Source organism: Clavelina lepadiformis, chromosome 3 (assembly GCF_947623445.1).
Source record: "Clavelina lepadiformis chromosome 3, kaClaLepa1.1, whole genome shotgun sequence".
Taxonomy (NCBI): domain Eukaryota; kingdom Metazoa; phylum Chordata; class Ascidiacea; order Aplousobranchia; family Clavelinidae; genus Clavelina; species Clavelina lepadiformis.
The window spans coordinates 14,317,027-14,343,438 of NC_135242.1; the positions used below are offsets into that span (position 1 = coordinate 14,317,027).

The 26,412-nt window shown below is 35.5% G+C and overlaps 1 protein-coding gene and 1 pseudogene across 2 annotated transcripts in view; one reads left to right on the forward strand and one right to left on the reverse strand.

The window, feature by feature from the left end:
- LOC143448480 (uncharacterized) overlaps positions 1 to 25,640 on the reverse strand; it is a 35,854-nt gene extending 10,214 nt beyond the window's left edge. The window contains exons 1-8 of one of the 2 annotated variants that reach the window (XM_076948246.1): positions 25,465 to 25,640; positions 18,276 to 18,363; positions 14,139 to 14,260; positions 8,664 to 8,763; positions 2,476 to 2,600; positions 740 to 814; positions 232 to 363; positions 32 to 105 (exon numbers count right to left, since the gene is read on the reverse strand). In XM_076948246.1, coding sequence (XP_076804361.1) covers positions 32 to 105; positions 232 to 363; positions 740 to 814; positions 2,476 to 2,600; positions 8,664 to 8,763; positions 14,139 to 14,260; positions 18,276 to 18,363; positions 25,465 to 25,619 — 871 coding nt within the window. In that variant the 5' untranslated portion in view covers positions 25,620 to 25,640. The remainder of the gene's footprint in view (positions 1 to 31; positions 106 to 231; positions 364 to 739; positions 815 to 2,475; positions 2,601 to 8,663; positions 8,764 to 14,138; positions 14,261 to 18,275; positions 18,364 to 25,464) is intronic. The other variant, XM_076948247.1, reaches the window with a different exon arrangement.
- LOC143448487 (zinc finger BED domain-containing protein 5-like) lies at positions 22,544 to 24,702 on the forward strand (annotated as a pseudogene).
- Positions 25,641 to 26,412: the final 772 nt, after the last annotated feature.

Genomic DNA, 26,412 nt, shown 5'->3' on the forward strand with positions numbered 1-26,412 from the left:
AGTTTGGTGCTTGTCTAGTAAACAAGTTCACCTGTGTGAGTACGAATGTGTGATTTTAGGTGATGGCTCACAGTGAATGCCTTGCTGCAATCTGGAACATTGCATCTATTTCAAGTACAATAAACAAACTCAGCAATGCACACATTGTGTCAAACAGATGATGTTAACATTTGATAGGAACTTTGCATTTCAAATTTACATCAGACTATTCTTTTCATAATATACCATTACTTGTATGGTCTTTCTCCTGTATGAGTTCGATAGTGTTTTCGCAAATCACTCAGAGTGGTAAAAAACTTTGAGCATCCATCAGAATTACAATTAAATGTTTCTCCGTTGTGCAGACGTTGATGAGCTTTCAACCTAGTTGGACAAAACAATAAGCAAGCATAAACAATGATCCGATTATAGCTAAATTAAATTATGAAAATAAATAAGCATATTGTACGCACTACTGTGGCATTTTGTCTTTATTCTGCTGATAACAAACTAAATCACTTTTTTAGCCAGACATGCACGACCCACAGACAGCAGCTTGTCACCATTCAGAAAGTTTGTTTCTGTTTAACTATACACATCTTTCTTTAATTGTTTGATATCTAGATTTGTTTACCACGCAAGACTAAGGTTGCGAATAAAAAACAAAGATTTAATGACAAATGCTTTGCAAGGTAGCTATCAAAATGAAACTAATAATGTTTGAAACTAATAAAGCGGCATTTTAACCCCAGGTACTCACAAAGCACACAAAACAGGGTAACTATAAGGTAAAATGCAGATTGCAGTTGAAAGGATGAAGTAGAGTGTATATTTTCTAAAAAAAACAAACCTTTAGCTTAGTTTGGGAGCTTACTTACTTGCCATGCTTGTAAATGCAAATGAATGTACAATTTGATACCAGAAATATGCAACAATGTCAAGAAAATCATCTACTACCTATACCATTCATTTTTCAAAAACTTTTTAACTTGTTTTAACGTTTTTCACAAACCCTTTATCCCAGCTGTGAATAAAAGCCCTAGCCATTTTCAACTTAAATTTATTGGCTTGCAGTCACAAGTTGACTTGAAAAAAGCAAACTAATGAATTCATTAAAAATGCATATTTGAGGAAAGTATCCAAATCATGCTAAACACACCTTTCACTATTATAGCTATTTTTTATAACTATTTCACTGTTTAGAAATACTGTTTAGAAGCATCTACTGTAGTGAACAGTTCTTTTCGAAGATAATAAGAGCATAGAAGCCAGCTTATTTGACCAACAACGGCTACAGTCAACTTTAATTTACCTGTAGTTTTGTTGAAGAAAATGTTTGAAACATCAGAAGTCCAATTATACATTTTAGTACTTTTTGGATTAAAAATATCGACAATTATGTTTTAAACGCTCTCGCAAGTGTTTTATCACAATTGGCAAAGATAGATAATGAGTAAGTTTACAAAAGTATAACTTGCATCAAACTGCTAATTTTTAAACTGAAGGGCCAGTCCAAAAACAAGCTGGCAAATCAAAGAGTAGATACCAGTAAATATACTGGTAAATGGATTATTAATAATATGTAGTGGTTAAGCAATTGTTGCCGAAGTTGCATTGCAAATTTGGTCTCCTATTACGATGGAGATGGCGACTATTATAATGTCATGGTGTTAAAACAGTATGCTTGATGACTGGGGTTTGTATTCGGTATGGTAGGCTAGCTAAAGCGTTTTGGATGGAATACGTCTCCATAGATAGGTGACTAGTAGCAGGTAATGTTTATTTTCAGCATAGCAATGTCACACACAACAGTAGATGAACTGGTAAAGCATTCTTGTTTTTACTGCAGTTAGCGTTACCAGGTTAGGCTACAGCCAGCAGCCAAGACTGCACGGTACTGTAGGTTATCATTTACAATTTTACATTAACCATAACACATACACCAACTGTTAGCTTATTTAGCACAAAATGCTCCCAAAATACACTTAAGTATGCTTTAATTATAGCTATTACTATTTACTTGTTGGCAACACAAAACATTTTATTCATCCAAATACCTGAGTCATCTCTATCATTTCTTTTAATGTGACATAAGAGCTGCCATCTACGTCGTAATTAAGCAATAAATTTGTGTTTTTCCACTTATTAGTAGCAATAATTGCTTTAACTACTACATACTAGTACAAATCCTTTCTCCATTATATTTACTGACAACCACTCTTTGATTTAAGGCCAACTAGTTTTTGGACTTGCCCCTCACTTTAATGAAGTAATGGTGGCTTGTATGAAGCTTGCCTCTTGATTATGTTTGCTCTCCACGACTCCACAACATGGTACAATGACGCAAAAAAATTTATTTTCAATTCTAATGTATGATAAACTTTGTTAACTGGAAATAATAATTGATACTAAAACACAGGTGTACATCGTAAGTTTCCAAATATGGGCTCCAATCGTATAAGATTGCACATGCCTGCTTTAGCTCAATTTTTTTACCTGTAAAGGGTGTTAAATGACTTTTCACAATGCTGATCTGTGCAATGATAGGGCCTCTCTTTTGTATGAACACGAACATGCACCTTCAAACTGTAACTGGTGAGAAATGCCTTTCCACAACCTTCCTATAAATACACATAATACAACTTGATTGGATTGTTCGAAACAACATATACACATGTTGCAAGTTACCAATAGGAAGTCAATCCATAAAACTACAGTGGAAACACATTAACCCGCATCACTCTACTTCTATTTTTGGATAACTCCGAGGAACTTTACTGGTCCACGCAAAACGTCTGCTAAAATGCATGTAAACATCCAATGCAAATTTGTAAACCAATTCAAAGTGTAGTCCCAAGCAATGCTTGTGATGTCAAACTTAATCAAAAAAGCACTCATTATTAGATAACAGAGTACAAATTAATCGTAATCCCATTGCTGGAAACATGAAAAATTTGTTTCCATAATTTTAAATAATAATCATGGCTTATCCAACATTTTGATTTATCTACCTCCCATAGTTCCATTAAACAGTATTGAATTGTACCTTATGCATGCTGATGGTGTAAAGTTAAATTTCAGTTAAGAAATTATCAGTATTCAGTAGTCATAACTCTAAAAATCCTGACATTAAACATATTGTATTACTTATTAATTAATTCATTATTGGTGCATGTTATTTCACATTTACAACGCAATTTACTAATTAGTGATTATCTTTACTCAAACATATAATGCGAAAAAGGTACATGATTGATTTCAGAGCGTTCTACAGAGGAATTGGCTTGAATTGCCACCTCAAACGGAAGAGAAAATGTGGCCACTTAGTCAAACAACAAACTAACATGCACAGGCTTACACAAAATTGAGAACTTTTTTTGTCAAAACAGAACACTTCGAAAAATAAACAAGGCAACCAGAAAACACTTTTTAGATTGCAGTACAATTATGTAGTGTTCACTTACACTTTCACTGCAACACAATAAGCTCATTTATGGCACAGCGATGCAGACTAGACAAACTAAATTCACTGATCCAGTCCGCGGGCCGTAGTTTAGTGACCCCTATAATTGCACCATAACCAAAGATAAAACTGCACCATACGCAACTGCGAAACGCTAACTGACGTTGACGCAACTGCTAAAGAATTTGCTTTGTTTTAAACAAAAAAATTCTTTAAATGGTGATCAAGAACCCAAAGATGTTTGGTATCTGCACAATTCCACACAAACTAAAAACGTATCTCTTCGAGTGCAGCAGCATTGCATTAGAGCATTCAATCTTTAATACAAAAGCAAGAAATTGCATTTATTGAAAAAGAACAAAGAAACTGTGCAAACCAATGCTGGTATGTTTCACTTTTTACATTTAGCTTATATTGTAGTTGGCTGATCCAGTAATTGTTTGCCTCTATGCTGTCTGCAGTTTGAGTACTGATCCAGGGTTGCGATAAACGCTTATTAAAGAACAAAGACACGAAAAAATCCAGCCTACTCGAAAAAGTTAAGGCACAAAATTCCATTCGGGTAATTTTTTGCATCAGCCAGTCTCTAGTTTTAATCTAATTGCAATCCATATGAATTTTCTTGGCATTTTACATGCAAACTGCCAATGACTGCGGTCTGGAAAAGACAAAAAGTTCCCTCTGGAGGCAAGAACAACTTTAACAAGTTTAAATGCATCCAGAACAATGATTTCAAACATACCAAGCCAATTTTGCTGTTTTATAGCTGGTGTCCTGAGCCAAACTGTGTTTTGACCTTGTGGCAATCAACCTGGTAAAAGTTAATGAACCTGTAAAGGAATGCCTCGGGTCCCTAGACAAGGACACATTTTGCAGGTACATGTACAGTACTGTCTAGATGAAGATTATACCATTTGAAAATATCAGGTAATTAATAATAAAAGCATTCAAAATCATGTGGGTTGTAAAGTGTCTTTTAGGCAGATTCCTTTACATACATCATTCATTGTTTACCTTTAGTCAGAAATTTGGAAAAGAAAGGAAAATGTTACGAAAACAGAGCTCGAAAACGTGTTACTATACTAGGTAATCAAAGATTTATGTCTTACTTTAGAGCTTCAAGTGCATTTGGATAAAAATGAAAAAAGAAAGGACAAAGAGAGATTCTACATACACACAATGTTAAACTATGGGATTTCTAGGCCTCAAATGTAAATATAGGTTACACTTTGACAATTTCACCTACAGCAACAATGTCATTGTTAGATGGGCAGATTACATCCAAAACTTTTTACAAATGTACAGTGTATCACAAAAGTTACAATCCTTCCAATGCAAGATAACATAATTCATAATTATGGCAAAATCAGATTGGGAAAAATGTATTTTACTTCAGTCTGTATAAATAAAGCACATCTACAGTCAGAGGTGGGCACGAGTGCATTCCCTTTTTTTAGGAGCGATCTCGAGAGCAACATTGTGTTTTCAATGTCAGAACCTAGAGTGCACTCCTTTTTAAGGGTAATTTGCCTGTTGCTCTTTTATTTGCACAAACAACGCTGTGAATGCACAACATGGTTACAAATGTTTGGATTTAAAAATGTTTTATGACTGCCGTAAGACCATAATTTTATGTAGTGAATAAAAAATGGCTGCTTTGAGACTAATTTCAAGCACAAATTTTGCTACGCAAAATTAATGGCGAAAAAAAACAACTTAATATATAACACAAACCATAGCTCGTCAGAACCACGCTTTGGTGGTTTGATATAATCGCTGTTGTGTAAGCGAACAACAGTGAGTCGAGTTGTTGTTATCATGCTGGTTTGCTTCATGTTGTCGTTATTCCTATAACTTAACCGATATATGCTTTGAAAGTGGTGTTACATGTAACTATGTAATTTTTCTTGCTACTGCGCATTGTTTTATGGTAACACTGTGATATCATTGTTGCTAATTGACAAAGCAGTTTTATATCACAAGTAATTGCTTAATACTGTATTGAGTTTCAGTCACAAAAACTTTTCAACGGTAGTCACTAAAAAATATTGTTTTTTTTCTTGTTTTATGTTTTATTCCCAAATTCAATTGCTCGTCGTATCTTTATTGACTTCGTGTGTGAGCTACATTTGCCTGAGACGTGAAAGTGATATTCCTCATGGGCTTTGTGCAATGTAATATCACTAACAGTTTAGCAGGGTCACTGTCAAACTTTCTATACTTGAATTACGGTCGTAGCAATACTTATCAAAGGACGGTCAGTACGTCACATTACAAACATTGTTTTTTGCTATTGCCCAATTTCTGAAAACGACAATGTGGGCAAAGGACCAAGTGCAGATGCCGTATGCATTTCAATTGCATTTACACAGTGAATGCATGCAGAAAAAATAATAGTTATCAATGTTTTGTGTGTATAAAACATGCCAAAAGGTAGGTTGTGTAATGACTTAATATATACCGAACTTTTATAACAGCAGTTCTGTTAAGTAAGTTTTGTAATTATTGACAATTGCGAGCAACACCACTTGAAAGAAAAAAATATTAAATTGTTGAACGTCGGCATTTGTAATTCTAGAAGGTTCTTAATATTACTCCACCCATCTATTAATCATTTGTGGCAGGTATGACCAAACAAAAACTCTTCAGCATGGGATTCCATGGGATTTTCTATAACATTTACAACAAATTATAAGAAATTACATTTGCAGTTACACATGTTTTTCAATGCAAATTTGATGTTTGCAACATACAAACGCAATTAGTGTCCAAAAATGTGTCGGAGTGAAAATATTTCTAACCACTAAAAAGAGCGTGAGCGACAAAACAAGCAGACTCTTTTGTGTATAGAAAAGCAATAGCATGAGCAACGCTTTTTTTGTCAGTGATGAGTGAACAGCTCTTTTTACAATATACTTATGTACTTAAATAAAATAATGGTGAAGACAATTATATAAATGGTACCACGAGCTTGTTAAAAGCAACACAACTGCAGGTAAATACCTTTTGCTTATTAGAGTAACTAGTTGCAAACATACTTTTTTCCCTTCGTCAGAGTAATGTTCAAATAAATATGTAAATAAATTGTAAACTGTAAGTAAGGACTTCATTCAAAAGTGGTTGCAAGCGCAAACAGATAATTGTTTAGAGAGGTAAAGCAATGAATACGAGATAACAATGTGCCAGAAAGAGGTTTAAAATAAACAAAACGAGACAATATACAAAAAGACGTCGTAGACAAGGGTTGCCCAACCTTTTCTGCCCCAAGAACAACTTTTCAAGTAGCCAACCTCCCACAGTCTACCAGTCTAGTAACATCACAAATCCACACACATTGTTTCATGTATTTCTTCATATTTCTTATTTGCTAACCTCAAACATTTTCAAATTCCCTCAACACAAACCTGAAATAGCACCTAACATAAAATACATTGTGATTTCACACTAAAATTTATCTAGTTTACTTAACTAAGACGCAAACCTTGAACAAATGAACCTCTCAAAACCCTAAAGAAAAGTTTAAATTTCTTTACAAAACAAAGACACATTTATCCCATTTAGAAGTGTAACACTAGTTAATTGCTTTTATTGGGTAAATAACTTTCATTAATAAAACTTCATTTTGGCAGAAGAAATTAAACTGAATCTCCTTCCCATTTCTCCCTTGCATAGAATTCCTTCCACAATTTAAATTTTCCCTTGGTGAGTGTAGACATCACATCACAAACCCACCCTCTCTTAAACGCATACAAAAATTACAGAAAACCTTCTCTCACAGAGTTGTAATCCTCATTTGTAAACGATTGTCAATCATCAGAATTTTTTGGAAATCAAATTTTATTTGAAATAAATGATCAAGATTCGCCATCGGTAGTCGGTTGATTAATTATTGGATTGTTTAGATACAAAAAACATAGTTAGTTGATTTTTAAATTTTTAAAGTTAACCACATTTTTGTTTGACACGGCAAATAATGCTGGAGGATCACTTCTTGTTATGAACAATCACATGAGACACATCATAATGATGTAAAGATAGAAAAACATGCATGGTCTAATTATGAATTAAAGTAGCAACACTACTGTTAAAAGAGCTGATGAAAGGAGTAGGCTAGTAACTTGTTAGAAGTGATACAGTTTACATATGTTTATTTACAATATCTATAAAATGCTGCCCATCACTGTTTCGTTTGGGTGTGATATAAATGCAACACTTGTCCCTTGTTTGTCATAATCAAAGCTATAGTTAATATTTTTGTGTGTTGTCAAAGCTAATGCATCGATTTTATATATTGCTTTAAAATTGGAGATCCCTCTTTATGATTATCACTCAAAACTTGGAAAGTGCATGAAAGTAATTGATTTTATCATCTCAGCTGCTTGGGTTATTCGAATCAACTGACTGAAAAATTAGTTTTTTAAACTCTCCACTGCTTTCAAATTCAACTTTCTTAACAACAAATTTAATCTCAGCATTATGTGCATCAATACTTCTTTTTAAGTCAAAAATTATTTTAATAATAAATCCCGAGTGCCCATGGCAATTGTGTCCAAAGTGGTGTATCAATTCAGACGTCTATATGACATGGACTGTTTTTACTGCGCCCCACTTTGGCACAAAAATAAATGGAACACTTGAGACCTGTTCATATGCAAAATTAGGAGTAACCGAATATATTTATGCCATACCGCACTGTGTGCAATAAAATTGACTCTAATGTAGATAACTTTAAAACATTACGAGAATGTAAAATTCTGTAAGCTTTCTTAATTGAACATTAAATAAGCATATTTCGATAATGGACTTCTACACATTTAAAAAATTAACCTGCTAATTTGTTATTCATAGCCTTCACCCTCACCTCGTATTGTCTGCTATATATTTTGTATAATGTTTCGTAATGTTTATTTCGCAACCCTGTCTGACGGGTTGTGTCATATCCATTGTGTTACATTGTAAAACAATGATCTGTTTGCACCGTAAACTTTTTCATTTGCAACCAATTCTGAACGAAGCCCTTACATACACTTTACAATTTAATTTATTTAAATATTGCTCTGACAAAGGACAAAATTATTTTCGAAATTAGTTAGCCTAATAAAATTATGTAGTTACCTGCAGGTGTATGTATGGCTTCTAGTAAGCTCGTGGTACTTAAGAACTATTTCAACACTACCTACTTCACACTAAATATAAATGGTTTTAAAAAACTGCCAGATACCTGATCACAAGTAAAGTAATATTCTCCTCTATGTGTTTTTTGGTGAGATTTTAAATTTCCTGCTGTAGTATATTTTCTCTTGCAACCAGCATAGAAACATCTAATAACAACAAACAACTATGATGCAATTTACCAATTATTTATTGATGATGCAACTTGCCATTTATATCAGTTCGGTAGCTGAGTGGCTAAAGCACTGGGCTCAAGATAGTGTCCAGCGTTCAATACCTAGTTACACTACTGCTATAATATTCTTGAGCAAGGCATTAACGACTCTTTTTTTTTCAGTGGATCTGGTAAAGAGTTCCAAATTAGGGAAATACCATATCAAAAAAAAGTGTGACAATTGGAACTTGCATAAAGGCTATGGTTCGGTAACCGGGCCTAAAGCAGCAAGGAACCGTTACCAGGTTTAAGTCATGGAGAGAGTTTGATATATTTTGATTTTCAGCGAAACAGTTACTGTTTTCAGAGCATGGCCAAAGCTGCATTCGGCAGACTGAAAATTACAAACTCTAATACCAGACTGACAATATCAAAACTAACGCGTTAAGCTCTGTAGTACGAACGACGTAATTCGGAAGAAGTCAAAACCGGGTCATGAATACTAAACTTAGCCTAAATGTAGTACAGCACTTGTTGATAAACACACAAAATAGAACACTAATGACATTATAATATCATCAAACCTGCACGAGAATTCTGTAGGAATAAGGGCTAATTATGGCAATTAGCACACTATCTCACCCCACGGGCATTTCAAAAAAATATGCTCGTGGTAGAACCCCATGTGATATTACTTTACGCATCGCAATGAAAATGGTATGCTAGGGTAAATAGATTACTAATATTTAGTGTGAAAGTGAAGGTACAAGATTATATAAATATTAAAGCTAGAAGTATCACATCACAGAATGATACATACGATAAACATGATACAATGATACTCGTACATCATCATGAACGCATTTAAGAGTAACAAAAGGAATCTAATGTTTTTCAGTGGAGTGAGGTGTTGCTCGTTCTCGAATAATTGTCGCTGATAGCGAATGTGGCCTAGTTAGGTTATGGTGAGGATTGCAAGCGAGCAACCTCTTTAAAAGAGTTGTAAGTGGCTTCACTGTCGGCAGACGCTTGTCTGCGAAGGCTTTTTTGTCCACCCACTCGTATGATGTGCTCTATAGAGGAAAGTACAGTGTCTCGTAAATGTGGTTAGTAGATTCTGCAAGTGAAGTTCGTCAACAGAAAAGTGGTCAATTCCTCCATGATCGTGTTTACCACAGTTGGTTGCAACGCTGCATATTGATTATGAGTTGCATCACACTACTAATAACAACACTAATAACATTATCAGATCTGCACAAGAATTCCGTAGGAATAAGGGCTAATTATGATAATTAGCATACCATACTGATAATTTAACAGCGAAGCATCTATTAAATAAACAATGATTCCATCGTTACTAATACAGGCATGTAAACCTATCTGTAAAGTTTATTTTTAACAGGCTCTTCTGGAGTAAATTTAACATACTTGAATGAAAAAATGTTTTGAAATCTGCCTAGCTGTTCTGTAGATATGACAAATCAAAATTTAAAATTTTTAATTCGTTTTAAATTTCAGTTAGAAACAGAATTAACACCAACTATATTGGTGTTAAAATCAAACCACCAAAAGAGAAATGACACAAAAAAGTATGAAGAACATATTAATGTAAAAATTCAACTCAGACACCAGTTTGAACATTAAATTTCACTTACTGCAGGTGTGAGTCACATTTATCTGTAAGTCTCAACCTCCGGCATTCATCTGTAAATGAATACTCCAAGCAATACTGGGGCAGGATTACAACTAAATCTCGCTAAGTTGTATGAACTCATTAGTGACACAGGATCTTGTTACGTGAGCTAAAGCGATTACAAATTTTTTCTGGTAAATTAAATTTCAATATTTTTTCTTGTTAAATAACGAGAAACTTAAAGCATTCTCTAAACATTATTTTGTTGTTAAAAAAAACAACTTTGTCTTCGTAATGGCTGCATTCTTGGCGATCTGACACAAAATTAGGACTAAAAGAGTAAGGGGTAGCAGCCAAGACCTTATGCAAAAATCAGATGTTCAACTCAATTATGAGTACAATATAAGGAAGGTGGCAATATAATAAAAGATAGTCGGAAGCAATAGCAACTATAGTTACTAACTTTTGTTGACACAATTTCCCATGCTTGCTGTTTCGAAGTTGTAGTGGTCTCAGTTGAAAATGAATCTAACATATGCAACCAATTATCTTCTACGTACTTATTAATGCATCTATTTTTACTTGCGTCCACAACAGTTACGATTACACAGGTGACAATTTTGTTCGCTCAACTTACATTCTCCTTAGATATGACGTGTGCTGCTTCTTTGAATCTTAGCTGTATGAGATAATAGCAACATTTTCTTTTAATCTCGTAAGCAACTTGCTCGCAAGTACAGTAGCTCGCAAATGTGCTTTTTTCTCGTTCATTAACCTAGCGAGCGAAAAGAAAGTTGTAGCCCCATTCCTGATTTTTAACATGCGCTTGATTGTTTTGAAACTGTTTGTAAAGACTTGGACTTGCAACTGTTTCCTGGATGAAAGTAAGCATTTAGAAAACCAAGATACTCTGCCTCCTAAGAAACCCTGGTCAGTGCTAACTGTAAGTGTGCAGAGGAACACTGAACCAGGTAGAGAAGTTGAAGTATTTGAAGTGCAAGTCCCGAGTGATGGAAGACAGAACAATGAACTTAAAACACTAAGGGGAAAAACAAATGCAGTGATGCGTAAGCTGCAACAATCGGTTGTCATGAAGCTTTCTAAGACAACAAAGCTCTCAATTTTTAAATCAGTTTTCCTTCCAATTCCCACATATGGTCATTAGGGTTCTTCATATATAGTTAATGTGTAAAAAATTCAAGTTAATTAGACTAATCCCATTTTGTGTCAACAAAAACCAAAATTATAAAAATCGGTTTTTGAAAATTTTAACATTCTGACCCTGCTAATTAGCCCCAAAGTTAATCGACAATGTTGAAAAAAATGTTTTGTACAATATTGCTTTTATAACTAAATACGACAGAAAAATGCTTTTAAAGATGTTTACTGATGTCACATTTACAAGAATATTAATCAAAAATGTTTTAGATTTCTCATAGCGCTATAAATATAAGTTTTGCAACATTTTCGTTTTGGGGGATTTTCAAATTTAGCTTAGGGGCTAATAAGCAAGGCCAGAAAATTAAAATTTTTAAAAATTTTTCTTTGCAAATTTAGTTTTTGTTGATATAGAATAGAATTAGTCCATTTAACCTGAAATTTTAAAACATGGCCACAATGTGAAGGAACCCTAATGGTCATCAATCTTCAACAATGACTGAAAGGGTACGTTCACATGTTCAGGCTTCATACATGGAACTTATGAAAGAGACATACATGGAACTTATGAAAGAGTTTATGGCGGAACGGTACTAGATCAAATGCGTACAATCAAAATCCGTAAATCTCTGAATGTTGAGCCCCTTCTTTTTCAAATTGAGAGGTCCTAACTACAAAGGTTTGGTCATGTCATCAGAGTGCCGCAGGGAAGACTTGCCAATCAAGTTATTTTTGCCACACCAACCGGTAAAAGACCATTGGGTCGACCAAGAACCAGCTGGTACAATTGCATCACTGACCTGGCCTGGTCACGACTAGGTATCTCTTTAGCTGAACTGACTCACGTTGCGAAAGATCCCAAACAGTTTAGGGAGCTCCTAGACCTACTGCCCTCCGGAGAGGTAGAAGTTGGTTCCAAAAAAAGAGAAATATTACTTCAATAAATGATAAGGTAGCTGCAACAAGCACTTGTGCCTGCAAATCAGTCATGTAAAAAAAGTTTTCGAATACAATATCTCAAACGTTACGATTTACAATTACAACTATAATACAATTTTGGAATGTTGTTGTTTGTTGAAATGATTCAAAACACATGGTGGCCTTATTCACTTGCAGGAAATTTTTAAAAAATGTTCATTGAAGGAGGTGCTTTTTAACATGGAATAATCGAAACGGTTGACAACTGCATCATCGGCACGTGTCGTTTTCCTCAAAACATTTTGCAGGAGCAAAGTCATACGAAAACGCTATCGTAAAAATAATGCTCAGAAGTAAGGTTCACACCAGGGTAGGAGTTTGCCTAGTACAATCTAACAACCTCTAAGTTAAAAAGCTAGCACACTAGCAGAAAAATCACACTAATAAGCCACTATCAAAACTAAGTTTTTCATTTTTCTGTATTTCAGGGTATGTTATGACATCATTCTGTCATGCGAGGTTGTGCTCTGTGGTGACATTCCTTTTGCTGTTTGTTTTCCTAGTCTGCCTTATGCGTAATCACCCCGCCTTAATTGGTTCTTGCGTTTTGTGTTGGTTTTCATCTGTACGACATTATTGAGTAGTAAGCGTAGTATTGGCTGTTCGGCCGATTAATGCTAAGAGTTTATCTCTATAAGTCTTATACAGAAGAAATTGGTTAATCATATACTGGTTAAACGTATCAATCGTTTTATGGCACCAACCCAAACCAAATCCTATCTAATGTTAAGTAAAACCATCGGTTAATTGAATCAAACTTAAAGGAATAAATCGGATTATGGTATCAGGATTTGCTTCCCACTTGCATACTGCGGTCATTTATTCGTATCATCGTCTGCAGCCAGATGTTCGGAAGCAAAGATAAGTCGCCCATCTCACGTTTACCGATAAGCAGAAGGAGAATGCCTTTTTCGTGTATTTGTCTCAACGTTTAAAGGAAGCGGAGATGAGGTAACGTGTGCGGTCGAAAGAAAAGCAATTCAAAACAACTACAGTACTGGTACCGATTACGCTTGAAAAAAGGCTGTGACATAACAAAGACCATTCAAGATAAAAGGAGAGTCCGATTAAAGCAGTTTGCCGAAAAATTGCTTTAATCAACAATGTGCTCTTGGCGACAGCCAACTGTCGCCCAAGAGCACATGAGGACACAATGAGGACAGTTGGCTGTGTTGCGTAACACAGTACAATAGGTCACTACAGTAATAAACTCTACATAATTTAACCAGAATTGTAGTCAGCTGACGTTGTTGCATTATCAACCATAATGCCTATTTATGATAAACATTTTTTAGCATATTGACTAAACGGATCAATCGGATAATCATATCAAAACGTTTGGCAAATAGGTGATACGATTAACCGATTTCGTCTGTATAGCTTATAGTCACGTCTTACGTAACTAATTATATTTTAGTTTAGGACTAGCACAATTCTGTTTAATAAAACCTTAGTTGCTCTTTGGGTCTATATCTAAGTTCCAGGGTTATGACATGCTCCGCATATGCAGCATAACCATTCATTTAGTTTCTGGGACTAAAGCTTGGTCAAAAATACTTCAAATGTCGGTCACAGTGGTATGCTTATTAGCAGTTCCATACTTGAATCGCTTTACTTCTTTTGTTGACTGTCTATCTGTTGACTCCAATGTTAATGTTGCTCCATCTATATTGTCTTCTAAGGGCATGCAAACATCATCTGAAGGTGTAAATGACATCACCATCTGAGAAAATTATAAAATTTTATTCAAATACCATGAGCTTGTTAAAAGAAAACAAACTGCAGGTAAATACATAATCTAAATAAAGCTTACTAGTTTTGAACATGCTTATGTCATTTGTCAAAGCAAATGACGGGGCCGAATTTCAAACTTCAGAGTACGTATGGAGCCGCATGAAAACACTCAAGTAATTATAACGAAAATTATAAACATGAAAGCATGTACCAACGAATAGCAATACTAACAAGAAAAATAACACAAATTTTGACCAATATTTGACTTTTTTTGACAAGTCAAAAAATAATCGCTTTATTTATTATAAAAAATATTTTTGTGGGATTTTCGGGAGTCAATGAGAGCCGCAAGAAGGCTAGCTTGGAGCCGCGGTTGGGAATCACTGCTCTACACCACCGTGGCATGAACAGGTAAAACCCTATCCAACCTGGATGACAACACTGAGCAAAATTATCACCTCATTCAAGGTAAAGTAAAATAGACGAAATAAAACCAGATACGACAGGTTGCATTTTGCCAGTTATCTCATTGCTGTTATTGAGTTGAAATGCCACTAATGGTTCGAATTAAGACTTACTACTTTTTGTTAATAAGTATTATGTTTGGTGAAGGTAAAATGTATATATCGCAAATAGTATTGTCTGCCAACAATAGAATGGCGTGCTGTTAATACCAAAGTCAATTATCTGCCCCTTTGAATTTCTTGGTGTGTGGCTTTTTTCTTATACATGAACCCTTATCGAATTGCGTTGCTTATCCTAATAAAACTGATGAGTGAGGCGTAACAAAAAGAAAAATGAATGAAAAAGAATGAATAAAAAATAAATAGAATTAAGATTGCTGCAAAACGTTGCAAAGCAAATAAACAACACACACACAATTCACATCAAAAGCTTCGTTGCCACCTCTGGTCTATTTATAGACTTGACATCATTGAATACACGTTTCACTGCAACAAATTTTGGAGCGCACCACTTGCTTCCTTTTCCCAGTTCTATCCTCGAGGGACCACTGATATGTTGTATACAGGAAAAAATAAATATCGCGCTGCGCTAATGAAGTTTTGCTTCTTCATCGAGATTTTGTTTTGCTGCATAAACAAGTTTACCTGGTGTCTACCTGGCAAATCATTCTTGAATTGGGTGACTACAGTACGGTCATGTCTATAATCTTGCACCATGGAACTGCGCACCATGTAACCATGTAACTGCGCACCGGATGGACTAAACCCGATATTCTTTTCCAATACGTTGCCCCAACTCATTTTCAACTTTCTGATTGACAGTAGGTTTTCGACCTCTGCTAATAATGAGCTGATCTTCTTTCATTCGCTTCACCCTTTTGCGTAAAATGCTTCCATTCATGTTATATAACATATAAATATTTATCTACAATACTTTGGCAATTCCCTTTACCTTGTAGAAATTCATCAACAGCCTTTTTCATGTTCTCATCGGTCCACTGTGTTAAGTTTTTTTTAGTGGAACCCTCCAGCATATTTTATGCTAGGCTAGATTAAGTGTCTCACCTTATCTCAATTAAGCCGTAATAACTTTACCGCAATAACTTTTCTCTTTTTGCGGTCACCACGATTATGATAATAATATCACATTCCAATTATAATCATATAATCATAAATTATATGATTACATATTAATCATAATCCAATCGCATTCCAATCAGGAGAGCTTTTATTATTCACCACGCTGAAAGTGAAAATGATAAGGCTGAGCGATTTTGAAGTTATAAGGCAGTAATTGCTTTAATGCCAGAAGTAGAATCAATAGCCTAACAAAAAATGGTTCAGATAAGAAGGTCAGACCGCATGCAGTGGGCTTATCGTTATCGTGTGGTTAGATGAAAGATAGGTCAACAACAGGACATAAAAGGTGATAATTTATTTTATGTTTGTATTTTTATAATGATCGGTGTGCATTTTTTGGGGGCAAATCTGTGTGCACCCGATTCAGGACGTTTGACCATAACTTGTCTGTGTTATTATTGTGACCAATATGTAGAGTCAAAGCCATGAGCAGCACAAAGTAGATATTTCAATCTTTAGGATTCAAATAAAATCTGTCAAACAATCATAAGATGAAACTGAAAGTACAACTATCAATCACAAGCAACGTAACAAACTTGTTGTCACTGAAACGATGGTAAATGCAAAGTTGGTTTTTATCAATATAGCTGTCATGGTCTATGGAAAACAACCGGAACAATTTTTGATGCTTCACTTCACGAAAAATACTTGCAACAAAATCGAACAACTCTGATAATAATTTAGTCTAGTCTGTAAAACGGTGTCATGTTGCGTCACTTCGCCATGTTTGAAAAAACACCTAAAGCATTCAATTGCTTCAACATTTTAGTAATTATCCTTACTTTGGAAAAGGAATAACTCCATGCAAATTTGTAGTATCAATAATTGCAAGATCTTAAAACTTTTAATCAGTGACACATTGTTGTTATTTAAAATGGTTTAGTTGGGAAATAAAGGTGGGCTGTCAGCTCGTGCACACTGTACAGGCGCCATTTGGCGAGTAGACCACCTGTGGTGCATTTTTCTGGTAGTTTGTAATCAAGTTAATTACATTACATTTTATCGTGTGATTGGCCCTACTAACGGATACCAGAGCCTTGTTAGCCTACTGGAAAGATGTTATTAAGATGGAAGATGATGTTAGTCCAGTGTTTCGACGCCTGCATCGTATGCCATGAGATATAAATAATAAATGTTCTGCAAGGGAACACAGTCACCCCATACCTATTTATCCTAGTTGCAGACCACATTCTCAAAGAATCACGGAAAGAATGCAGAGAGTTATAAATTTCTCGTTAAAATCTCTGATATTGCCTTTGCAGATGATATTTATAGTCTTTGTGGAGAGTGAGAAACTAGTGATGAGCTTAATTAATTCTGCTCAGGAACACCTAAAATCTCTAAAAAACATAGCTGAGACAGTCGGTGTCGGCCTTACATATAAACATAAAGAAAACTGAATATACGGATCTTCGTATGTCCTTGAATCCTCAGACAGCCCCAAGTTGTGCTTAAATGGTCACGAGCTTAAACAGGTAAATCATTCCAAATATCTCGAATCACAAATTAGTCAACTTATATCAGATATAACTGACAGAATGCAAAAGGGAACAGCAGCTTTGTCTGGTCTTTTGAACACATGGAAAAGTGATTTGCAAGTTCCTTTAAAACTCCAGCTATTTAAATGATTATGCATAACAGTCAACACGTATGCCTCCAAAGCCTGAAAGTCAACAGGGTTTGCAGTGCTTATCCATGCATTATTCTGCTCTGTTACCATGGGTTGGTTAATCAATAACATAGTAGCAAGAAGCATAACAACAAAATACGTGGATTGTGGTACCTGATCATATCGTGGTGTTGTGGTCAGGTTGAGTAATTTGTCTGTAAGTGATGAATGACTGTTAAAAATATTTAGTTTAAAACTTTAATTTGCCATACTGAAACAAAGCAAGTAGAAAAAATTGGGGAGCTACCCAAAGAAATGATTGTGTTTGCCCCTCAATTTTAAAAAGCTAGTTCTGGCACTGCTCTGAACCATGAAGTGCCTTGCGACGTGCAAGCACCCGTGTTTGATGTTGATATCAAAATGTAACAATCAGATTATGATAAAATAATGGTAAATCTAAATCCTTTGTTTGGGTTCACAACTAAGCTGTGTTGGATTGTTGTATATAACTGAACCAGACTGAAGTACTGTATCGAAAAAAATTTAAAAAATGTTTAATTTGCGCTCGAATACAGTAGAAACTAATAGCACGAGCGTCGAGCATATTCAGACAAAAGCCTTCTCTTTAAAAAGAAAATAAAATAACCAAGAACTTGAATCCAGTTTAGTTTGTTTTTGCTGATGTAAAATGCTTGTTTAAATTTACACAAGGTATCCCAGTGAACCTCATTTAACAATAACTTAGTTAATAACTTCATTAAAAAATATCATCACACAGATAAATCACTTACCTTGTCATCGTCTGGCATTATTGTATGACGAATTACTCCTTTCTTGTCATTAGCGATGACGTTATTTTCAGTGGTAATCAAATGATCACTAAAAACATGTAGAAGTATGAATTGATGAAGTACCATGCAGACATTTAAAATCTACTCGGATCCTGGAAAATTCAGCACCTTCACACATTGACTGCCATTTTGGCAGAGCTAGGAACGAGCTTTTTTTAGCAATCTCGAAAGTGATGCTCTTTTTTCGAATTAAAAATGGAATCACGAGCACATTCTTTTTCAAGGATTATCCGCTCATCTCTCTTTTTTCGCACAAACAATGCTGCAAATGTACAAAATGGATGCAGATGGTTGGATTAGGTTTTTGGTTTTAAGACTGTAATTTTATGAAATGAACAAAAAATGACTGCTTTGAGACTAGCTTTACGGGCAAAATTCACTTCACATAGTTAACGTCAATGGCAAAAACTAAACAATACAATAAGCAACACTAAACACGTTAGAATCAAGTGATCAATACATAAAAGCATTTTTCAATCATTCATCATTTGTGGAGTGGTAAAAAACAAAAATAATTTCAAGGATAAGCATCACGAAAACATGTGCAGCTAAGCTTAAACAGGCATTTGATGTGTGTTAAACTCAGGGCTTTGGAGCAGGCATAAATGTCAAATTGCTCCAGCTCCGGAGCTCATTGATAAGGCTGAATCGGCTCTTTCGAAATTTTTTTTTTAATTTTTCGAAACGAAACGAGTAGCTAAGGGTAGGGTATTTCTGATAGGCCTTGAAGTAGTCTGTACACATTTGCATTAGATAGAGATATTTTTCCCAAGTAATCGGAACTACAGTCGAATCCTGTTAATTGCATTCTGGATAATCGCATAATCCGTTTTATCGCATAAAGAACGCAAATCCCAAACCATAGTCTATCATTTGTAAAGATAATACTTCGGTTTATCGCATAACGTTTTATTGCATAATCTGCTTAAATGAATAACAATGAAGGTGATTTATTCGATTATTCAAAGGTTTTTAAAAGATAAAATTGAAAACAACGTGCACTGGGAGCGCACACGCAATGCGTAAGCTTTGTGACTTGTACTGCGCTTTGTTACGAAACCATCAAACACACAATGTCGAATTTAAGCATTAACACGTGGCAGTCAATACGCAGACATTAACACTCGCACTATTATAGTTTCATTTAAGCGTTGCGTTAAGATGATGCCGTAATATGTGAAGAAGTTTTACGAAACAAACAAGTTGAAAAAGACGACATCAACGAAGAAAGCTCTGCTGACGCAATCGCAGCGACTACACCATAAAATAAAGAAGCTCTGAATGCACTTGATACAATTCGCCGACGACTACAGTTTGAAGGGGCGGACATGGCCACATTTGTTCGTTTAGAAACACAAATGCAAGAAAGCATGCAAAATAAAATTAAACAACAATCGCGCAGTATTTTTTTTTGATTAAACAATAAATGTTAGAGTGTTTTGCGTGTTTGAATGAATGCATGATCGCAATACACAATAAATATTAGTGTTTTGCGTGTTGATGTCTTTACACGTGACCAGCTTCGCACGTCAAGTAAGACAATAAGTGGACTTCGCACTTTCGCATAAACGCATAATTCGTTTAAACGCATAAAAAGGCTTGGAAAATTGACTATGCAATTAACCGGATTCGACTGTACTTCGGCATTTTTTTCTGGCTACTTGTCGACCACTTTGCTTACTAAGTTTGTTGTAGCAAAAATTAGAAATTTAAATTTGCTTAAGTCCAAGCAAGATAACAGTCAATTTGAAAAACTAACAAAAACTAAATGACTTTATTAGTGAAAAGCCATTGCTTTCAAAATGGTGGAAAAACTGACATCACAAGCCAAGGTTTCTAAATATGGCGGCCACTCATTTCTGAAATACGATGTGGACCTCAAGGAATGTTTTGCAACTATGGCTTGGCAGTCAATGTATCAAAGTGTTACTCAATGTTTTAAGGTGTTTTTGGAGATTGGCTTTATAACAATTAACAGTTTTGAGGATTTAGCAAACTTTTGCAGAGGCCAATTTTTGAAAGACTTCGTTTTTCTTTCTCACATCATGCTTATAAGGCAGCTTTATCATCTACAACAGTGCATTAAGCATACTGAACATGATGCCATTTTCCATCTGATTGAAATAGATATTTTCATCTGAAGCACTAAATCTTAAAACTTCATTTTTGGAATTTTAGTTTAATTACAAAATCAAAGAACTAAAAATGTATTTCATGTGTAAATAGTAAAATAAAAAAGCATGATATAGGATGACACTCAAGGGTTAGCTTTTATTTTTATTTTTCCACACAAATAGTGTGTAGAGGAATGAGAAAAAGTTGGCCAGCCAACTTCAATATGGATTGTAATATTAACACGGATGTTCTAGAGGTGCTAAATCTTCCCAGCCAGGTCTCACTTCAATACGCAGATGGACATAGCAATTGCAAATAGTAGCCATTCAAGCCATACGATATATGTATGCTTACTGGGCTTATTGTTGGGGTTGTGTACAGTTGTTAGTTGTTGCTTGATCGATTGTTCGCTAATCAGACTACATTGATAGCGAGTTCATTAGCCCCTGATAGCCAGTTAAGCATCACATTACCAGAAACAAACGGTTAATGTCTTGAATAATCATTTATTATTGGTTCTCAACGAAACGGTTACTGTTTTCAGAGCACAGAATAAAGCTCCATTCGATAGACTGTAAAATCATAGACTGACTATATCAGAACTGACGCATTGAATGCTGTAGTACGAGTGACGTAATTTGAAAGTAATTCGGAAGAAGCAAGGCATAGGAAAGAAAAATTAATTCAGAAGTTGCGTGCGGTTGTTTTCAGGACAAGTTAATCGAGTCTGCAACACTTTAATTCTGTGGATTGTTGTATCAATATCCCTTTAGCGGCCATCGAGGTAGTGTTTTGATGGCGCTGGCTGGTGCCGTTAAACCTATTTACGCTTTGCGTAAAAACCTTTCATTTTAACGGTTGTAAGTGATTTCGCATTTCATTCTACAGTTTCGGGGCTTTTACTGCATTAAAAACATAATACCTTAATCGTCACTACAAATCTACTGTTTCAAATTCAAGAAAACAGATTTTCCTATATAATTTTTTGAAAACATGGTAACAAAAAGTGTGTATTGTCAAATGTCGTCGGCAATTTACGGCTTTATTTAAAAGGAACTTTTGCATCAACCACTTAAACAAGTGATTACTCACATAATTAATATGAAAGAGATCAATTAAATTCTTTACATTCAGTGCAACAATCCCATGCGTTAATACTTCACATCGTTTGGTAAAGAATCGCAAATAGACTTTAAATTATGCGTTTCGGCCAATGTTCCGATAGCAAATAGAGATACCTAAGCGACACGTTTTGGCCAATACAGTTCTTCCTCGATTATCCGGTCTAGTTAGGACAATGTTTTCAGAAACGTGACCAAAAAGCAAAACGAGATATGCAAAAAACAACGATAATTGAATTGTTACCTACAGTATAAAAACAGATACAATTTAAAATTTTAGCAAGAAATTGCCCGCTTGACTGTTGCAATACATCACTATTGCAATAGATCAGTTGCAACAGTAGATCTACCAAAAAATGAATCAATTTTAGATTGTTTGCAGGATTATTCGCATTTTTTACATTTGGGGAAAGTTACAATTCGACGGCTGACTCCACCGCAGGAAATCAGCCCCTGATAGTTTTAAAAGTAATGTTATAAGTTGTATTATTGCGTTGTATGACATTGTGATGATTGGATTTACAGTGAAGTAAACTTATCGCAAACGCTTCGTCCAACGGCTAATTAAAAAGCCATCTAATTTTGAAATGTTGTAGCAAAATAGAGTTATTGGATAATCGAGAAAGCACCATATACTGAAAGTCGCTAAAGTAGCTCTAATGTTTCTGTGTAGTGCGAGTTTAAATGAAGTTGTCGGTTTAGCGAAATACTGAAGAAAACTTTTTCCATCTACCAATGAAATTTGAAGATGATATCTTATTTCATAACAGAGTTATGAAAAGCCAAAAACACCTATTCTTCAAAGTCATCGGTGACTTCCAGTCAAAGTTGTCAGTTGATTAATATGAAAATGGGAGGTTATATTATTTTTGCTCAATAAAATTTTCTTCTGGTTTAAAATATGAAAAAAGCACCTAAGATGTGAATGATTCATGGAAACATAGCAAAAAATAGTATGCACTTTGAACCAACATGCCGAAAATTGTTAAAGTAACCTTTGCATTTAGAGCAGTGGTTCCCAAAGTATGGTGGCGAAGGTCGTCCAGGTGGTACATGAGCAACTTATCAAGTTCACACCAAACGATCGCAAATAATCTTTTATTGTCGTCGGCATTATTTTAATTTACATGAATTAGGTAGAGCGTGAAATTTCATGCTTTATTCCCTACTGAATACTAATTCCTTAGGGTATTGACGCATTGGATTGTAAAACAAGGTTTCTTTTTGACGAAATAGAACGTCATTTATTACTACGTAATAAATCCTTGAAGTCAGTTTTTGTAATACGTTAGTTGTGCTGTAGCACTGTAGCGAGGGCAGTAAAATTTTGACTAATTTTTGTTTAATATTCACGAGCCTTTACTAACATATCAAAACGAAAGTATAGCCCGGATTATATAAAGTACGGGTTCATAGCTATCGAACACAGAGAGAGTCTCAGCCGCAGTGTGTAGTATGCATGAAGACTCTTGCTTGCATGCAGCAATGAAACCCAGCCTGCTCAAACGCCATCTGGAGACAAATCATGCTAACAAGAAGGAGCGAGATGCCAGTTACTTTCAGCGACTTGGCGAGAACGTGAAGGGGCAACGTCTGGACAAAGCTGGCAATATTTACCAGAGGAAAAGAAGCATTGTCAAAGTGTCGTATGAAATCTCCCTCCTGGTGGCTGAAAACATGAAGGCGCATACAATTGCAGAGTCTCTCATAATGCCAGCGGCGAAGATTTTGGTTAGACAAGTGATCGGAGAGGAAGCGGCTGAAAAGCTAGATATTGTGCCCCTATCTAACAACACTGTGAAGAATCAAATAGAGGAGATGTCAGTCGATATTGCCGACCAAGTAATTGCAGGAGTTAAAGCCTCAAAGTTTGGGTTTTCAATTCAACTGGACGAGTCAACTGACGTAACCAAATGCTGTCAGTTACTTAAAGTGTATGTTCGCTTTACGCAAGATAATTCTGTCAAGACGGAGCTACTTATGAGCCAGGATCTTCCCAGTACAACAAGAGGAAAGGATATTTTAACAGTGTGAATGATTTTTTCAAACTGAATGAATTGGACTGGGGAAAGTTGGTTGGATGCACAACAGACGGAGCTCCGTCTATGCTGGGCCGAAAATCGGACTTTACACTCCATGTGAAAGCTGTGTCTCCCCACACCACCATTGTGCATTGCTTCATTCATAGATTTGCCCTTTGTACTAAAGTGCTCCCTCCAAATATGTTATCATGCTTGCAGCGAGTTATTGAGATCGTAAATTTTGTTAAATCGTCAGCCCTGAATACTCGGTTGTTCAAGCGGCTCTTTGACGATTTAAGCTCCGACCACACTTGTCTTCCCTACTATAGGGAAGTGCGCTGGCTCTCCCGAGGTAATGCAACAAGGCGTCTGTTCGAACTGCGTGAAGAACTGCTTCAATTTTGCAAGGAGAAGAATCACAATTTTCAAACAGACTTGGAGAATAAAGAATTTATTTCGAGGTTGGCCTACTTAGCAGACATTTTTGAAGTCCTAAACAACTTCAACCTGTGGTTGCAAGGGCCCAACCGAACTGTAACAGAATTCATCTCAAAGCTTGGAGCGTTTGTTCGAAAGCTGGACCTCTGGATTAAGAACGTTGAGAAAATTAGCTACGGAATGTTCAAAGTCATGGATGCCCTCGAGAACAAACCTAATGATGATATTTCCAAAGAAACTGTCTGTCATCTTTCACAACTCAAGACTGAATTGATGCATTACTTTCCAGATTTTGCATGCTGTGCTTACTCCTTGAACCCGTTCTTCGTTGATCCAGCCGATGTGCCTGTGGGAACCGGGGAACAAGAGGAGCTAATAGACATTCAAGCTGATGAGACAGCTAAAGCGAAACACAAGGAATGTTGTCCTATAAACTTCTGGCTGAGTATGGTATCATCATACCCTACGCTAGCCAGTCATGTTGTTCCCCAGTTATTAATTTTGCTGTCTACGTGGGAATGCGAGCAGGGCTTCTCTGCTATGGTGACTATCAAATCGAAGAAACGGAACCGTCTTGTTGCGCCTGGACATGACTTTCGATGCGCTGTCAGCAAAGTTATTCCTCGCATCGACCAGCTGGTTGAGAAAAAACAACTTCATCCATCTCATTAAAATTGTGTTGTGTTTTTGTTAATTTCATCTTGAGGGTTTTAAGTATCCCATTCAATGGTATTCATTAAACATCTTGCCTATCATTTTTATTTGTGAATTCTGGAGTTTTGTTGGACCACCTACAATGTAGGCAGTACGAGAACGTTGCATGATCCAAAAAATGGTACGCGAGTAGATAAAGTTTGGGAACCACTGATTTAGAGTCATATGCATTGCTAGCCTATTAATGTTAATGTTTGGTACATTTTGAATACTATCAAAAGTCATGGCAATTATGCCATTTGACCAACGTCATTTGCAAAAAAACTAAGATAAAACATTATGATTTATGTATGAAGATTAAAAATGTCTCGCTTGGTCGAATTATTATTAACACTATTTTAAAACAATCGCTTTGATATAAACAGTGCTTCGGCAGGAATTCGGTCAAATTTTTCTCCGCATAAAGCATCTCTGCTGCTATGACCTAAAAATGCTTTTCGGTGGAACATTTTGTCCACAAACGTATGCAATAATCTGATTGATTCCTTTAAGCGGTATGCGATTAACCGATGTTTTTACTTAATGTTAGATAGGATTTGGTTTGGGACTTCAGATTTCTATGCAATAAACTATATATACATTCAATTAACTGATTTCATCGGTATATATACTTTCTTGCTTGTTTTATGGCATGGGTAAAAAGTGAAAATGCCACAGAACTATAAAAGCACTTTTGAATACAATGAGGCTCAAATTAGGCCCATATCAGCATGTACTTACTTGCTTTCAACCAGTTTACTTTTTGGTTCTGTAGATTTTGAAGTAAAACCTTGATAAGAAAAGCCTGCATTTGTTAAACTTGACTCAGATCTTTCAATGGACACGCTTGTTTGATCATATCCTATGTTTTCAAAATTAGGCATGTCACTATCCATGACGTTTATTTCTAAATCGCCTAACCTAAACACAAAGATGTTAAAAACAATAATTTAGGTTTCACACCACAGGAACAATGCAAACAATAGACTAAAACCTTTCTCGGGCGTGGTGGCCACGACTACGGAGTTGGAGACAATTTTTGGTCAGTGTATTTAGAGTCTGTAAAATTGTCTTGACTTCCACCCCAACTCTAGCTAATCACGACCACTTAAAAGTGATCCGGAATATCTTCACATTGCAATGCATTGCATTTGTTTCACTAACAAAAACCTATTCAGTGTCCAAAACACAATTACAATACAGCTGGCAGAAAACAACTACCGTAATTGAACCACGCATAACTACTATTACCATGTTTATTCAGGCATGGGCAACAATCCTTGGCGGGGACATGTCCTATGTGATAAAGTCATTACTTTTTATATAGGGCCTAGTAAATACAATACTCACAATAAACAATATTTGGGTTTTTCTGTTTGCAACTGCAATTTTATGCACTTAATGGAAATGCATTATTAGCATACTCTACATCTACAATACAAAAATCTCACCCTATGACAGATAGTCAGTAAAAAAACCAACATTTTTTATAAAGTTAATTTCATCGTCTGGCCAACAAAGATACACAAATGACAAAGTTTTGCAATTCCTTTTACATTGTGTGGATTACTTTGGTCTTGGGATTAGATAAGGGGCTTCGTTAACAGTAACCTACAGCTACCCGTTTCAACACGTATCTGGCTCAAAATTGGTACAATTTTTTTTCAAGAGATTTGTTTTATAAAAACA